The following is an 18,608-nucleotide window of genomic DNA, read 5'->3' as shown; positions in this document are numbered from 1 at the left end:
GTTTCAAAACCTATTGGACTTCTCTTTCTCAATTTTTCCAAACTTCCCATAATCTTCATAAAAGTTTGCATTGGGAAAATGGGGGTAAGCTTGTTGCAATATACTGTGTATTTTCTACGTAGAGAGTATTTGAAGTTTGGATCTTTAGTTATGTGGTTATACTGATGATCTACTATCTCTCTAGCCTGGTATTACGAATTTTTGAAGGGTACTGAAAGATTACTGAAAAATTTTGAGTGAATAAAGGTAAACAGAAATTGCTGTAGTATCTTTGAAATTTACTCAAATCATTTATATGCCATTTTATTTATTTTATGCATTCCCTATTTTCTATGGACTTGTAAGATTGTGTCTTTTATAATATACTCAGCAGAGATTTCTATACTCTGATCATTTTTGAAGGAGATTCGACTTATATTTTGTGCCCAGATGCCAGTTAACTCTGAAATATAGTACAAGATTTCTGTGCACTGGGGGAAGGCCTACTAAAATGAATAGCAACCAAACTATAACTTTGTGTCAACTTCTGCTGAAATAACTTTATAACATAAGCTAGAGATTATCACATTAATTTAGGAAGAAAAAGCAGTTTAATGAAATTCAATATACGTGCAACTGAAGTCGGCTATACAAACCCTAAACATTAGCACAAGAGATTTTTTTTTTTTTTTTGCTTTTTTGAGTAACACCTGGCAATGCACAGGGGTTACTCCTACCTCATACACTCAGGAATTACTGCTGGCAGCGCTCGGTGGACCACATGGGATGCTGGGAATTGAACCCGGGTCGGCTGCATGCAAGGCAAATGACCTACCCGCTGTGCTATCGCTCCAGCCCCACAAAAAGATATCTTAAAGATCTACCTTCCAAACCAGGATCTCCCATGCTATCTTCCTGACAAGCGATTCTGTCTCTGCTTGAATAACTCTTTTCCAGGGGATGTGGGGGAAATCACAGCTGGTGATACTCAGGAGTTATTCCTGGTTCTGTTCTCAGGAATCACTCCTGGTGGTACTTGTGTATCACATGGATTGTCAGGGACTGAACCCAGGTCGGCTGCATGCAAGACAAGCATCTTACCCACTGAAATCTCTTTCCAGCACCTCTATTTGAAAACTTATAAGGTTGGGAATTAAGAACCTTACCAGCTAGCTACTCATTTAAAGAAAGCTACCATCACTAGAATTCTTTATACTAAACCCAAACCTGCCTTTCTGAAGCTAGTTCTTCCAAATTAAGGCTTACTTATATTCTCCATCTTTTCAGATATTTGAAGATTAGTCTAGTGCATATCTCCCTCTCTCCCCATGCACCCAATGTGTCTTTAGTTCCTCTAAAGAGTTTACAAATCTTTCCATTATCCTGGCCTATTAATTCAATTTACTGATGTTTCTATTAAAGTGTAATGTCTATAACAGAATCCATCATGTCAAAATATATGGCCTAATCAACAAAGACACAGTGATCTACTTTCTTTTTTGCTGGGCCACTAAACTATTTTCTACATTTTTACAATATTGGTTCATACAGAAGCTATGGACTGAAGCAGTAACACAGCGGGTAGAACATTTGCCTTGCTGACCTGGGTTTGATTCCTTCATCCCTCTCGGAGAGTTCGGCAAGCTATTGAGAGTATCCTGCCCGCACAGCAGAGCCTGGCAAGCTACCCGTGGCATATTCAATATGCCAAAAACAGTAACAACAAGTTTCACAATGGAGATGTTACTGGTACCCGCTCAAACAAATCGATGAACAATGGGACATCAGTGCTACAGAAGCTGTAATCAATTCAAAACCCTAGCTTTATGGCTTTTTTTTTTTGAACAGGCACAAAAACTGGTTTCCTATTTATTCTAGTTAAATAAATTTTTGTGAGGCTTTCACAATAAAGATGTTACTGGTGCCTGCTCGAGCAAATCGATCAACAATAGGACAACAGTGCTACAGTGCAATTAACTTTTATCTTGCTAGTTCAGGAAATCTTTAAACTTTTCAGGATTCTTTTGTTAGCCTGATACTACTAATGTGCACGTTCTTTCTCAAGATTTGAATTATTCTGTTATTTGCGTTTTTCGCTTTGAGGCCACTGGTGGAAATGGGAGAGGGGAGTGTTTGGTCGGTGACACTATGAAGTCCGTGGGATCCAAACTGGGACTTCTGATTCCTAAGCATGTGTTCCTGCCTTTTAAACTATCTCCTAGGCCCTAGATTTGAGTTATTCTTAAATTTGCAGTCTTGTTTTACTCACTTAGGTTTGGAGTAAAATGTCCACAACGGGAAGGGTTTATTAAGAGCCACATAAAAAGTCATCACAGATATGCATCATGATTAAAAAAGAAAATCAAACATTTTAATAAATGTTACTATAAATATGTTGCTATAATAAAATGTGTTATTTTAAGTATGTTTTGGGGGTTTATTTCATTTTCACAACAATGCTACATGGTAAATATATTATCTTCCTTTAAAAATACAAAATAATACAGGAAAGATACTGAAGCTGAAGGAGAGAAAGTCACTTGCTTAAAGTCACATAACTAGCGAGGGGTAGACACTCAGAACTGAAACTCAGAAACAATACTTTAATCACCTCTCTATATTGCTTCTCATTAAGTAATTAATTATGTGTTCCAGATAGGATTACACAAACAGGCATACATATACTTAGGGAACTATTATTAAGACTTACATTTCTTCAACTTGTCTGTGACAAATGACTTATTTAAAGGCTTTACTGTCTAAGGCCTTCCCTAGTGATCTAATAATCCCAGGAAAACAAATTAAGTTATTTTAATGTGACTGGTTTTGGTGAATACATGGTGGATCCACATGATCACTGTTTCATTACTCAAATGCTTAAGAGCCATCTGTTTAATAATCCTATTTTACCAGGCATTGATATGGAGATCATGAACATTAGTAATTTTGTCCCTTAATGAAAATCTTATACTTGCCTATTTTATGGAAATATTCTCCTTTTCCATGTTTATCAGAAGATTCTAGAGTTAATTGTAGATTTACTCAGGGCCACAAACTATTTTATATCACAATATAGTATCATCACAATGTAGTAATTCACTGTCACTGTCACTGTGATGCTCATTGATTTGCTCAAGCGGGCACCAGTAATGTCTCCATTGTGAGACCTGTTGTTACTGTTTTTGCCAGGCTCTGCCGTGGGGGTGAGATACTCTCATTAGCTTGCCAGGCTCTCCGAGAGGGGCGGAGGAATCAAACCCGGGTTGGCTGAGTGCAAGGCAAATGCCCTACCCGCTGTGCTAGCGCTCCAGCCCAATGTAGTGATTCATCGCATCATAACTACATTGTGTTTCATAAAATCAGCTTACCCTCCGGCACACCCCATTTCTGCTAAAGGTGCCTAGCAATTAATTATAATTAGTCAGGGTCAAAAAGAGAAAGCATAATTTGTATTATTTACTGCATAATTAATAAGTTTTACTTAAAAAAAAGAAGCTTCACATTTTTGTGTTCTTTGCTTCTTCTTATAAATAATGCTTTACATAAAGATAAAAGTTTTTGTCTTAATGCACACAACAAAAGAAAACTGATCAATAACAACACCTGAACTAAAGCTGGAGAATATGTAGATGATAACTGGGTTAGGCAGTTACTTTAGAGGATAGTGGTGTATACATAGAAACTGAAACCATTACTCATTGCCCCAAACCCACATCCATCTCTAGCCTTGCTCTAGACAGACAGAAAAAATACACTACCATTTTAACTTACTTGCATACGTTCTTATTGTCACTCATATTTTCATACATTTACTTGTCTGGATCATTAATTTTTAGTTAGAAAGATTCTCAAAGCATGAGGCATCAACAGACATAGCACACAGCATAAATACATTAGCAGAGTGGTGCACTCAATAAATACTGCTGTTAAAAAGATACAACTCACAGGATTTGGCAAATATTTTTTCCTATTGTAACATGGTATCTGGCGCAACAGAATTATGTGCTTATGGCATTTATCTAAATAAACCAGCTTTATTTATAATGTAAAGGTGTTTTCGTTAGATATTTTGTTTTGTGGCTGTGATCGTAATAATATCCATCCAACAAACATTTATTAAACACAAAGGGTAAAAAGAAGTCCTTGTCCTTCTGAGCTTTATATTCTAGCAAGGGACAAATATACACAAATGAGTTAAGAGGATAATTATACAGTGATAAGGGTGATTAAAAAACATGTTATGAGATAGTGTCACAAGGTAGAGAGGCTGCTGTGACTTAACATATATTCAATTTCAACAGAATTTAATTGCTAGACAAAATTATTTTTCTGGGGACTTGTGGTGTGAGTCTGAAAGAGAACAGTGAGAATAAAGACAACAGGTGGTATGGGAAAGAGCATTTCAGATGCCCAGAGTACTAAGGTGCAGAGACCCTGAGGTGGGTATGAGCTACACAGGTCGGCAGGTCAGAATGACAAAGAGGCCAGAGTGTAGTAAATAAAAAGTGACATTGGATGTTATAAGAAGGGCAGGCAGGTAGGTCAGTTGTGTAGGGCATTGAAATCCAAGAGAAAAGTTAGGGTTTTATGTATGTGATAAGATATCAGATACCATTCACTGTGGTTGGACAAATTCCCTTGGAGTCATTTCTATTTCCAGTTTCTATACCCTCAATTTTTATTCTAAAAAGGTTTAAGGTTAGAATCTGACATTAAAACAGAACTATTTTGCATATGCTTAACCATTATATTTGGCAATAATCCCAGTAATAAAAGCAAGTGCTTTTATTATTCAACAAAATATACTAAAATAATGAACATTTCCAAATTTGTTGGGAAAAAAAAATCCACTTTAGCATGTCACTCTTTAGTAAGTATTTTTTTTTTTTTTTGCTTTTTGGGTCACACCTGGCGATGCACAGGGGTTACTCCTGAGGCTCTGCACTCAGGAATTACTCCTGGCGGTGCTCAGGGGACCATATGGGATGCTGGGAATCGAACCCGGGTCGGCCGCGTGCAAGACAAACGCTCTACCCGCTGTGCTATTGCTCCAGCCCCAGTAACATATTTTTTAACATTAACATTTTTTTTTATTTAAAAATTTTGTTGGTTTTGAGGACACACCCAGCTATGTTCAGGGCTTACTCCAGGCAGGACTTGGGGTTGGGGGGCAAATATGAGCTGCTGGGGTTCAAACCTGGGTTGGCTGCATGCAACGCAAGCTCCCTACCTGTTCTACTATTGCTTTAGCCTCATTAATTTCACTTTCAGATTATATAAGAAAAAGATTTAAAACTAAAATTGAACCACATGACTCCAAATAAAGCACATTTATTTGTGAAACGTATACTTCCAAATGTCAAAACAGAAAATGACTGCTGTCTACTGTACGAACAGTGATTCTGAGAAAACTGACTTAAATACAATGTTTCTTTCTTATCTTGTGGGGAGTAGTCGAGGAAACGAGACTAGACAGTCCAACTAAGAATGTTTCAATTATCTCAAAACTTGATCTTTATCAAACTTCTAAAAATGATTCAGCTACCTATGAGGCAGAGTGTCAGCAAGTGGCTAGAATAAGGAGACGGGAAATGAAAGAGGCTCCTGTGAACACTTTACACCAATTCTTGCAGCACTTTTGATTTTCAGGGGTGAATAAACTCAGTTAAGTGGAAATGATTTTTAACCATTTTCCATCAATTCGCTCCTGGTAGAGATAATTTATAGAACAGACGGCTAGGGCTCTATCAGGATTTTTTTTACATAGTTCTATAATATTTCTATGAGAGTACTTTGTTAGAATGAATGTTTGGTTAATTTGTTTAAAAAGCATAGTCTGTTGCAAAAATTCTGTGGCTACTGGATTGAGCCTTGAAAAAGCTTCTCTTAGTAAGAAAACATTACACATTAATACATTCAAGGATATTTATCTCTCATTCTGAGAAAATAAAATGCTTAAAAATAATTTACAAAATCACCACATATTTTAAATAAAAAGCAAAATCTCAAATTAGTTTCTTATAAAGCAGACATAAATGATTTTCTGCTATCAAGTTTAAAACAAAGAACCACAGTCATAAATAATTCTAGCTAGCCAGAGGCATGGCTATTTCTTTATACTGACTGTTGACTATCTAATTTAATTAGAGGTATTAAACTCCCATGCTGAGGTCAACGAGCCTTACTTCCTCCAATATTACACTTCAACTAGTGCTCATTAATGTGTCTACTGAATGGATTAACACACCTAAAGATATATGTACATAGGAAAGGGGGACAACCTAATGATATCTACTTGTTCATTTGTAACAGGACACATGTTCTAGGCCTCAACTTATTACCACTAATGTGGAATTTATTAAATTCAGAAGAAAAAATACCAACACAGAAAGTGATTTTTTATTAAGGAGAAGTGGTATAAGGCGATGTTTCTATGATTAAGTTTAAATATTTAACCTTTTATTAAAAAGAAATTGATACTATAACAGAGCTAAAATATAAGCTTGTTATTTAGAAAAATCTTACATACTAGGACTCTGAGAGCAAACCAGGGGCAAAAGTCAGACAAGAGGGGAAAAAGAAAACTCAGAATATCTGAAAATAAATGTTAAGTAAACGAATGAGCTCAGGGAAATATTTTCCTTCTATCTAATTAAGTGAAATATTATTCAATTTAGTCTCAATCCTGATACAAGTTTTGAGTTAAAATACTTGAGAAAATAACTCTACCTTCTAAAATATTGTTTTCACACATTGTTAACCATTTTGATGGGTTTCACTTCCCTATGATAGGCACTCTAATAATGAAAGCAGTGATAGCTACATTTCCCCTCAGAAAACCCTTTAAGTGCACAAAGCCCGCAGAGGGCTGGGGGAGGCAGTTCACTTCCCTTGTGTGAGAGCCCTGGGTTTGACTCTTACACAGCAGGATAATTTTCCTCATTAATAAACAGATATAATAATTTTAACAAGTGAAATAAAACAGACAACACAGGTTGTAAATTTGAAATGTTACGGACATACGACTGCAAGTTTAAACATGCCGGCATTTTCAGCATATCACGCCCAGGTTGTTTCTCTCCACTGAATAATCAGAGAGATCACTTTTTCTACCTAGAATATTTTCCAAATAATTTTAAATTTAGAATTAAGAGAAAATAAACTCAGAACTTTTTCTAGGTATTATGTCAGCAAAAGGGGGGACTAGGAGAGCTCCAAGCTTTTGTTTCCTGACAGAAACAACTGAGGGGCAAGGAGACATTATGCAGAAGGCAACAGTGGAGGTTCCCGGCTTCTCTCCCACGAACAACCTGCAATGAAGCAGAAAGCTATGCCACCCAGAGGGCCCCGCAGCTGGTGAGGCAGAAGCACCCCCCTGTACCGTGGGAAGCAGCACAGTCTGCACTGGAGAGACAGGACACTTGTGCTTCACGGACAACAGGAGGAGAGAGATCCTAAGCCAACGGTTCAAGAGAGGGCAGAGAAAAGCAGCGTGTCCTTTCACAGATGGGACACATAAGGAGGTGAGAGAACTCCAATGTGGCAGAACCCCTGCACATTAGACCACACCCCTCCCACCCCACCCCTTAAAAGGACTAGCTTGGAGCTCAGTGAACAGATTGCCCAGGATCAGATCTGGGACGCCAGAAAGGGGAAAGATAGTCAATGATCGTGGAATGTAAGAAATAACTTCATTAAAATGGCCCGCTTTTATTATAGAAACATAGAGATTCAAAGCAAAGTCAATAAAATCTTAATGGCATTCTTCTCAGAAATGAAACAGTCATAACATTTCATACACTCACACACACACACACACACACACACAAAACAACAACAACAAAAAAAACTCCAAACAGTAAAAATACCTCTGAGCTGGCCAAAACATATATTGAAAAATGCTCAGAGAAATGCAAATCAAAACGCACAAGACTGGCACACATCACCAAAAACAGAACCTACCAAGGGTTGGTGAAGATGTGGGGGAAAAGAAACCTCAATCACTGCTGGTGGGAAAGCCAACTGGTCCAGCCTTTTGGGAAAACAACATCAACCCTCCTCAAAAAACGAGGAATTGAGCTCTTATAAGAACTAGCAATTTCACTTTTTTGGCATCTATTTCAAGGGACCAAAAACTCTATTCAGAAAAGACATCCATACGCCCATATTTATTGCAGCAGTTTTCACAATAACCAAAATCTACAAACAACCAAAATGTCCAAGAAAAGATGACTGGATAAAGAAACTATTTGCGTGCAAATACGCAATGGAATACAATTTGACCATAAGACACAGTTATGCAATTTGCTACTTGGAAGGATCTGGAGGGTATCACAAGTGAAGTTAGTGAAGAGAGGGACAAACACAAATTAATCCCTATCATCTGTGATAAAGAAAGGAACACAGTGGAGCCAAAGGCAACAGAAACTCGGAACTTCACTGGGAAGCTTGAGGTTGGGTATGGGTGATGTATGGGAGGGGACACTGGGACAATGGTGGAGGGAAGTAGACACACTGGTGGAGGGGGTTTTATGTATGAAACTCTACCGTTACTAGTAGTACTCTACCGTTACTACTAGTAGTAGTAAACCATGGTGCCCAAAATAAAACATATTGCTCAGTTTATATATATCTGAGTTTATATATATCAGTTTATAAATATCAGTTTATACATATTTATAAAATATATCTGCTCCCAATGCCAAACTATGCTACAAAGCAATAAATAATAAAAGTAAAATGGTATGGGGAAATATAAACCACGTTAACACCATTAAAGAGAAAGTAGAGTGCTTATACTAATCTTAGAGCAGATTTCAGAGCAATGACAGGTAAAAGGGATAAAGAGGATAATCCATTGATAAAGGGTCAGCACTTTAACTAAGTAAAGGGTGTTGAAATATGGATATAACTGTATAGAGAAATAGGACAATCCATTACTATATAATTTCCATTACCAGTTAAAAATTTTAATATCATTGAAGAATGACATGGGTTCTTCAATGGGATCGCGTTAAATCTGTATAATGCTTTGGGGAGTATTGCCATTTTGACAATGTTTATTCTCCCTATCCATGAGCAGGGGATATGTTTCCATTTCCTCATGTCCTCTTTTATTTCATGGAGTAGCGTTTTATAGTTTTCTTTGTAGAGGTCCTTTACTTCTTTAGTTAAGCTGATTCCAAGGTATTTGATTTTCTGGGGCACGACTGTGAATGGGATTGCATTTTTTTCATGTCCCTTTCCTCTGTCTCATTGTTTGCGTATAGGAAGGCCATGGATTTTTGGGTATTGATTTTATAGCCTGCGACTTTACTGTACAGGTCAATTGTTCCTAAGAGTTTCTTACTAGAGCTTTTAGGCTTCTCTACGTATAGTATCATATCATCTGCGAATAGTGAGAGCTTGATTTCTTCCTTTCTGATTTGAATCCCCTTAAGATCTTTTTCTTGCCTGATGGCTATTGCTAATACTTCCAGTACTATATTAAAGTGTAGGGAGCCATTTTACCTTACTGATCTTATCTTGTCACTATTTGTTTAATCACTAGCTAACCCCATGCCACACCTAGCAAAGGTTGCCACTCCTAATCTTACTGATCTTATCCTATCAGCATTTGTTTATTACTAGCTAAATCCTGTGCCACACCCTGCATTTCTATTGGGGGTCCCGGCACCACCTCCTCCCAGCAGGAAGGTATAAATACTGTAACTGCCATAGAATAAATGCCTTTTCTCCCTCCTCCGGGGCTCTGTGTCTGTTCATTCGGCTGCCCTACGAAGGGTTCTCCCTGCTGAACAGAATGAGACCTCCACATTGACTTCCACATTAAAGAGAAGTGGTGAGAGTGGGCATCCTTGTCTTGTCCCTGATCTTAGAGGAAAGGCCCTTAGTTTTTCTCCATTGATGATAATGCTTGCCCTAGGTTCGTGGATCAAGCAATCCTGAAATTCATATGGAACAACAAACGCCCACGGATAGCTAAAACAATTCTCAGGAAAAAGATGATGGGAGGCATCACCCTCCACAACCTTAAACTCTACTACAAAGCGGTAACAATTAAAACAGCATGGTACTGGAACAAAGGCAGAGCCGAAGACCAATGGAACAGGGCAGAATATCCCCACACACAACCTCAAATGTATGATCATCTAATCTTTGATAAGGGAGCAAGAGATGTGAAGTGGAGCAAGGAAAGCCTCTTTAACAAATGGTGCTGGCACAACTGGACAACCACATGCAAAAAAATGGGCTTAGACCTCGACCTGACACCATGCACAAAAGTCAGATCAAAATGGATTAAAGACCTCAACATCAGACCACAAACCATAAGGTACATTGAAGACAAGGTCGGCAAAACCCTCCACAATATTGAAGATAAAGGTATCTTCAAAGATGACACAGAACTAAGCAATCTAGTAAAAACAGAGATCAACAAATGGGACTACATTAAACTAAAAAGCTTCTGCACTGCAAAAGATACAGTGACCAGAATACAAGGACTATCTACAGAATGGGAAAGGATATTTACACAATACCCATCAGATAAGGGGTTGGTATCAATGGTATATAAAGCACTGGTTGAACTCTACAAGAAGAAAACATCCAAACCCATCAAAAAATGGGGCAAAGAAATGAACAGAAACTTTACCAAGGAAGAGATACGAATGGCCAAAAGGCACATGAAAAAGTGTTTTACATCACTAATCATCAGAGAGATGCAGATCAAAACAACCATGAGATACCACCTCACACCACAGAGGCTAGCACACATCCAAAAGAACAAAAGCAACCGTTGTTGGAGAGGATGTGGGGAGAAAGGGACCCTTCTCCACTGCTGGTGGGAATGCCGACTGGTTCAGCCCTTTTGGAAAACAATATGGACAATTCTCAAAAAATTAGAGGTTGAGCTCCCATTTGACCCAGCAATACCACTGCTGGGAATATATCCCAGAAAAGCCAAAAAGTATAGTCGAAGTGACATATGCACTTCTATGTTCATCGCAGCACTGTTTACAATAGCCAGAATCTGGAAAAAACCCGAGTGCCCTAGAACAGATGACTGTTTAGGAATTAGTCCTTCAAAATTCTTTAAGAAATCTAGCACTTAAATATTTTACCCATTTAAGGATATAATTTAACCTAATTATGCATTTATTTGGCTTTTTAGTTCACACCCAGCATTACTCAGGGGTTACTCCTGTCTCTGCACTAAGGAATTACTCCTGGCAGTGCTCTGAGGACCATATGTGATGCTGGGGATTGAATCCGGGTCGGTCGGTGCAAGTAGTGTAGCCCTACCCACTGTACCCACTGCTCAGGTGCCAAGGATATAATTTTAATTAGCACTCAATTCTCATTACTGCTCTGAAGAAAATAAAAAAATCTTACTATTATAATATAATTTTTGTAGGGGGCAGGGTGGAAGGGATGCTAGGAATCAAGGGACCATTTTGCTTTTTTTTTTTTTTAGTATTTATTTTAGTATCATGGTTTATAATACTGTTAACGGCAGAGTTTCTTGCATAAATTATTCCAGCACCATACCCTTCATCACTGTCCCTGTGTCCTAACACCCATTCAAGTATAAGCAAAAGGTGCTGTGGGTATTAAATCAATCTTATTAGCTATTTGACGGGAGTTCCTGAATTCCCTTATTTTTATTTTGGTGCCACACCCATCAGTGCTCAGGGATTATTCTGGTGGTGCTCAGAGGACAGACCATGTGGTGCTGGGAACTGAACCTGAGTTTCCTGCATGCAAAGCATCCATCTAGCCCACTGAACTACCTCTCTAGCTCTAAAATGAAGAATTCTGATAATAAGCAACTGAGTATCAAATAAAATAACCAATGACTAAGTTGGCTACATTCAGTAGTGATTCTGAATAAGCTGAGGAGCAAGAAGAAGAGAGGAGGAAGCAAAACAGATAAATGTTAAGTTAAATAAAAATTTTCATAAAATCAAGCATCGAGCTGGAGCGATAGTACAGTGGTTAAAGTGCTTGCTTTACATGAAGCTGAGTCTGGTTCAATCCCTGGTACCACAAATGATCCTCCAAGAAATGCAAGGTGCTATCCTTGAACACTGAGACAGGAGAAAACCCTGAGTACTGCAGGTTAGTCCAACCCTCCCTCTACCTCATCCAATAAAACAACTGTCAATTGAATACATTCATCTGCACTCTGAGTTATCTCTGTGATGCTTGAATGTTTTTTAAATACCAGTGCCAGTTTTACTCAAGAGATATGGTTTTATAAAATCATTCTATTACATCTTACAAATTCTAGGGTAGTTAATAATTAATTAGGTTTTATCTGCTATGTTAGTTTTAGTCAAAATTCAAGATAAAGCATGTTATATTTTAAATGCTTTGTTGTGATAGCACAGTGGGTAGGGCATTTGCCTTGCATGCAGCTGATCCAGGTTTGATTCCTCCACCCCTCTCGGAGAGCCTGGCAAACTACTGAGAGTATCTCGCCTGCATGGCAGAGCCTGGCAAGCTACCTGATATGCCAAAAACAGTAATAACAAGTCTCACAATGGAGATGTTACTGGTGTCCACTCGAGTAAATCGATGGACAATGGGATGATAGTGCGACAGTGCTACATAATAATTTGTTTTATATTTTTCTTCTTTATCAATATAAACACTAAATCTATCCATGTACTAAGGATCTTGAAATGTAATTTAACCAATCTGAGCATAAACAAAAGTTTCCCAATTTGGCTGATGTTCATCTTCTTAAAGGTAAATTCTTTTAATCATACCATGAAGGAAAATACAGTCTATACTACATTAATTGTTAAAGATGGTAACAGGTGGAGGACCCAAATAGTGCTAATCGATTAGATTAAATATTTTATGCTTCAATTTTTCAAATTTCCGGGATTATAAAATTATTATTTTTTTCCTCTCAACACTTACTTTTTTTGTCAAAGAGTCATCAGAATCAGAAGGCATTCTTGTTGAAACATGAAATATTACTTCTACTGTAGAGGTAGCAAAATATGGCGTGGTCAATCCAGTGCTTTTGTTTTTTTGTAGTCCTCCCATAAAACCACAATGGTTTGTAAGATTTACCTAGAAGAAATCAAGTCACATTTACCAACTAAACAAAACTCAGAAAGGCTACTGACAAGTTTCAAATATTTCACTTTACAAAAACAAGTCCTTGGCAAGTTATTTATCAACCAATGTTTGATTCTAAAATTCGTTAGCCAGAGTTGCTCTACTGCCACTAGTTTTTCCTAAGTACTGATCCCTAAAAAGTAGCAGTTAATCCCGAAAAGAAGCAACTGCTGTGCACTGTGCATGGTTTTTTAGATTCCTAGTAGCTGACGGCAAACCATAAAAGCTGCTGGGAGACCTGGAGGTCAGCGAGTAGAGAGAGATCAAGTGGGAAAACTCCAGACTGGAAATGACCTGAGGAAAGTTAAAATTATAATGTCACACTGGCTTTTCAATTTGTTTTGTTTTGGGGTCACACCTAAGCGATACTCAAGGGTTACACCTGGCTTTGCGCTCAGAAATCACTCCTGGTAGTGTTCGGGAGACCATATTGGATGCTGGGGATCAAACCTGAGTCAGCTGCATGCAAGGTAAGTGCCTTATCTGCTGTATATCTCTCTGACCCCTGTAATGTCACTTTGATAAAATGATAAAATGACGAGGCATGTGATAGTATGAATAAAATTCAACTTTCCAATTATTAGTACCATTCAAAGCCCAGAATAAAAACATGAAAGGGTAGAATTTCACTTAAAGCATAAAAGATTTTCTGTTTCACATTTCCCTTGCTTTTACTAATATTTATCAAGTGTAATTATTTTTAACAAAAATACACTTATAATTTTTTTATGTTTTCCAAAGCACTTTCATAATACACCATTTCAACTTAACTTTCCATCATATGTGGTATCAAAGGGATCTCAGACAGCAGAGAACCAAGACTGTGCTCCATGAATGTAGGGGCCCATAGAGAAGAATCTCAATTGTTCTCAGTCAGGCAGCTAGTCCCCCAGACCCAAAAGGAATTAAGATTTAAAAAAGAAAAATCAATGAGGTCAAAGTGCCTATTCAGTTTAGGAGTCTGCAGTCCAGCAGAGTCACCTTCAGTAATTTTATTCTCTGTATGTGTTTTGAAAATCTGGGTATCAAATAGGCAATTAGAATAAAAATTTCTGTTAGTATGAACTGTTTCAAAATACACAATTTCCAACACAGTATTTTTTCATGACAATATGGGCCAGAGAGATAGCTCAAAATGTTGAAGCATATGCTATGCATGCAGGAGGTCTAGGTTCAGTTCTTTCCTGGGAACTGAACTCAGGACTTCTGCATCACATGCCCCCCCTCCCACCACACACACACTTTCACCCCCGAGCAGCACCAGGTATAGCACAAAAACCAAAAGAGAGAAAGAAAAATGTAAGAGTTCCTAGATAAGTAAGTGGTATGCTCTTCATTTAGAGTGCTGAATAGGAAGGGCAAGGGACTACATGAAAATTCTCAAGGCATGAAAGATATTCATGTCTCAGTTTGCAGAGAGGTAGCTTAATGGTTCCACCTGTCAGAAGAACATCTTGTAAACCTAAGAGTTTAGTACTCTGATAACATACTATCTTATAAAACCATTCTTTACAGGATACAACTTTTATCTATATAAATCAGAGGCAAAGCAATAATAGTAACAAATTCATTGTTAAATTGTTATTTTAAAAAAGAAAATTCAGTTCCAAATAGAAATAAAGTTATCTGATACAATTTACAAACAATACCTCCCAGCCAAGACCAGCTACAAAGTCCTCATATGCTTGACTTCCACCTATGTTGGTGAGAATGGAGTGCTTGTCTTCCTGCCCTTCAGCAACATAAAATACAGCAATCTTGTGTGTCTCTCGGCTATAAAACAAAGATTACACGATGTGTTCAATCATTAATTTATCCATTTGTTCATCTGATAATTAAATTCTACGCACAATGTGACAATAAACTATGAAATGAAAACTTACCATCTATAGTGGAATATAATCACAATATCAGTAAAAACAAAAAGTACACAATTGCCATTGGAACCGAAGCAAGGCATGACTATGGATTACTGAAACATGGAAGAGCATAAAAGAGAGGCAATTTTAAGATGGGTGAAGGTTAGTAAAATCAAAAAGAGGAAAGAGTTATCCGGAAAGACACATAAATATAAATTCATAAAGCACCTGAAGAATTTACAATTTTGTAATATGGTTGACTCCTAGAGGGACAGGGATTATTTCAGAAATAAAAAAAAGTAGGACTAAGAGATGAGTGGGAAATGATGTTTCTTTCAAGTTCTTGTATAGAATAATAAATATACATACAAACATAAAGTGATTTGTTGCAATGGACATTTTATATTCTAGTTCTCCCCAAAACTCTAAATGTTCATAAAAGCTTTTCTGAAAAATTTGAAGCACCATGAGTTACAGTAGTGTTTCTGGAAAGGTTTCATGAGTACAATGTTCCAACACCACATCCTACATAGTGTATTCACCACATCTTTCAAAGCTAACCAGGTTACTCTGTATTTGGTCTAGGTAAGGACTGGAGCGATAGCACAGCAGGTAGGGTGTTTGCCTTGCATGCTGCAGACCTGGGTTCAATTCTCAGCATCCCATATGCTCCTCGGAGCACTGCCAGGAGTAATTACTGAGTGCATGCACTAGGAGTAACCCCTGTGCATCGCCGGGTGTGACCCAAAAAAAAATATATATATATGTGTACATGTATATACACATATATATAGTCTAGGTATATTTTAAAAACTTTACAATTAGGAGCAACTTTTCATAATTAAATTAAAAGAGGAATTAAACAAACCATATCCAATAAAAAAAATAACAGATAGAAGAAAAACTGAGTCATTTTAAGAATTTAGTCAGATGAGGGGTTCAGGAGATGGTTGCAGTGACTGCCTGGCAAGTGGAAGGCCCTGAGAATTAAATCCCTGGTGCTGCTCACAAGTATAGTTGTGACCCGTCAGTTCTGCAGTCTGTAATCCAGGCACCGCAGACTGGTGTATGAGTTACATGATTAGAAACTGCAACTCCTGGCAAGCACTTGGCTGAGTGTGTGAGCACCATAACCAAACATATGTACCACTTCTGTTCACTGCAGCCTCAACAGAGGGAAAGAAGGAGGCTAAAAAAAAAAAAAAAAAAAAAAAAAAAAAGGAAAGAAAGAAAAGAAAGGAGGTGCTTGATATGTGTGGTTTTGGATTTAAATTTGGAAACTACAGATAATCCCAGAAACGGCTCAAAATAAATGCTATATTTTAAAAAAAAAAATCTCATACAAATAACTACACTTTCCTCCTTAAGAAACAACAACAACAAAAAATCACATTCAAGTAGATTTATCTGAAGAATATCTGGCTGAGTATTTTAAATTCTGTTACCATAACTTACAATCAGAGAATAGAAGAGAAAATTAGCAAAAGCAGTATCTGCCACAAAAACCCAGAAATTATGAGTAATTTATCTCAACACAAGCAGAAGAGAGTTAGATACAAAGACTAGAATGAAAATAAATAAAATAGAATAGCAAAACAACAGAGAGAAATCAATAAAAACATAGTATGTTCCTTCAGATGAAAAATAAATTTTCAATCCGCAGGAAAGACTCAAAGTATTAAAATCAGGAATGAAAGAAACAGTATCACAACAAACCTTACTAGAAATGATTATAAGGAAATAACAGGTATAATTGTCAGTCTACAAATCAGACATGTTAGATGAAGGAAACAAATTCTTAGATCAATAACAGTAAGAGATGAAATTAGGACTTTGGATAGGAAGTAAAACTGTGTTCACTTGCAAGGAAGTGATTTTATATACTGGAAATACCAAGACATCTACTAAAAATTGATTAAGCATGATAAATATTGAGTTCAGCAACGTTTCAGGGAACACTCTCAGTGAATAAATCAACTGTATCTGCACACAGTAGGAATGAACTGTTTAAAATCAAAAGCAAGCAAGCAGTTTCTTTCATGCAAGGGGGTGGGGCTCCCACGCAGTGTTCAGGAGGCACAGGGCCTGCTGCTGTTGATTCCAGCCAAGTGGCCTGATGTGGTGCTGGTGGTATAAGCTCGGTCATGTGCCCCTGACCACTAAGCCATCTTCTCAGCCACGGGAACAGACTTCTTTTATAAAAGTATAAAAAAACAATAAGATACAATGGTATACATTTATGATTTTGCTTGAAGTATAAAACTCTTATCCTAAAAACTACAAAACACTGTCAAAAGAAATTAGAGGGGCTTTTTCTACTCTGGAGAAGCCCATGTTCTCTCTTAAACATGTATTCCTCTTTCTTTCCTCTCATACTTTAAGTAAATTTCTTTCAATAAAAACTATTTGCTTTACTCAAAAAGAAAAAGATAAAGAAAGGTCACTAAATAAAATTTTCTAAAATTCTTGCTCTAAAGACATAATACTATTAATGTGGGGTTAAATATTTGGCTCTCTTCCATACTGTCAGGCCTTTGACCTAGGGAGGTCCTGTGTAGGGGCCTGGGATGGAGATGATTCTTTAGCATGTCCCACACCTGTTTTATGGACTAAGGAAAACAATGAGTCCTTGTTTTACGTACAACCAAAAGGCTCTTGGGAATGGGATCCAGGAAAAATGGCAGCACCTGAGGTGTGAGATCTTGGATCTTGTTGTTTGTACTTAACCCAGAAGGTTCCAGAAATGCCTTGGCACCTTGCCAGCCTATTCCTGTTCTCCTATAGAGCAGGCCCCTGAGAATGAGGCAGCAGGAGGAACTGTAGGGTGAGCAAGCTCAGCTAAGGGGAGGGGTTAGCTGGGGATACTGTACACTGCTGGCCTCTGAGATGAGACCACAGAGCCAGGGAGGGCAAAGGAGCCACCACTATTGCATTGGGGGGGGAAGGGAGGGAGGGAGGGAGGGAGAGAGAGAGAGAGAGAGAGAGAGAGAGTAGAGTTATAACTAAAAGAGAGCAAGCGGCCAAGACTGCTGCTTCAGAGAGGTCATGAGGAGCGGCTGCCCACTGAGACAAGCTCAGACAGCCTGGGGAGGTGGAGGAACCGTTGCCACTCTCAGCGACTGTTCTCAGGGCCACAGGTTACCCCCTACAAGCTGAAAGCAGAGAAAGCCTGAGGCTGCTGGAGGGCGAAATAATGCCTGCCAACATACAGCAGGAGTGGATGCAGCTCCAGTAAGAACATTAGAGTCCACCCTCCCAGCTCACCTGCTCCCTGGCTCTGCTTGCCTCTGGAGCCCAGAGACTCTACACGTGATAAAGAAAGGGCACAATACACAGACTTGCACCCCGGGCCCCCTCCCATCCCAATCCCGCCAGGCCTGGAGCACAACAGTTGAGAATATTCTACCAATTTTATAATAATTTGTGGGTTTACAAATTCAAAGCAACATCTTTTAAAAATATCAGCTGCTTCTAAAATTTCAGTAGAAGGCTACCTGCTGATGCTAAAATTCACAGCACAATACAAAAGTTTAGCAGAGGGGCTGGAGCGATAGCACAGTGGGTAGGGCATTTGCCTTGCACGCGGCCGACCCGGGTTCGATCCCCAGCATCCCATATGGTCCCCTGAGCACTGCCAGG

At 38.2% G+C, this 18,608-nt stretch overlaps 1 protein-coding gene across 6 annotated transcripts in view; it reads right to left on the bottom strand.

Moving 5' to 3' along the window:
• RALGAPA1 (Ral GTPase activating protein catalytic subunit alpha 1) overlaps positions 1-18,608 on the bottom strand; it is a 211,789-nt gene that overhangs the window by 39,584 nt on the left and 153,597 nt on the right. For all 6 annotated transcript variants that reach the window (XM_055130478.1, XM_055130481.1, XM_055130482.1 and 3 more), the window contains 2 exons: positions 14,760-14,883; positions 12,907-13,062 (listed from right to left, as the gene is read on the bottom strand). In XM_055130478.1, the coding sequence (XP_054986453.1) occupies positions 12,907-13,062; positions 14,760-14,883 (280 nt within the window). The remainder of the gene's footprint in view (positions 1-12,906; positions 13,063-14,759; positions 14,884-18,608) is intronic.

Source organism: Sorex araneus, chromosome 3 (genome assembly GCF_027595985.1).
Source record: "Sorex araneus isolate mSorAra2 chromosome 3, mSorAra2.pri, whole genome shotgun sequence".
Lineage (NCBI taxonomy): Eukaryota > Metazoa > Chordata > Mammalia > Eulipotyphla > Soricidae > Sorex > Sorex araneus.
This window is presented reverse-complemented; position numbering and strand designations above follow the sequence as displayed.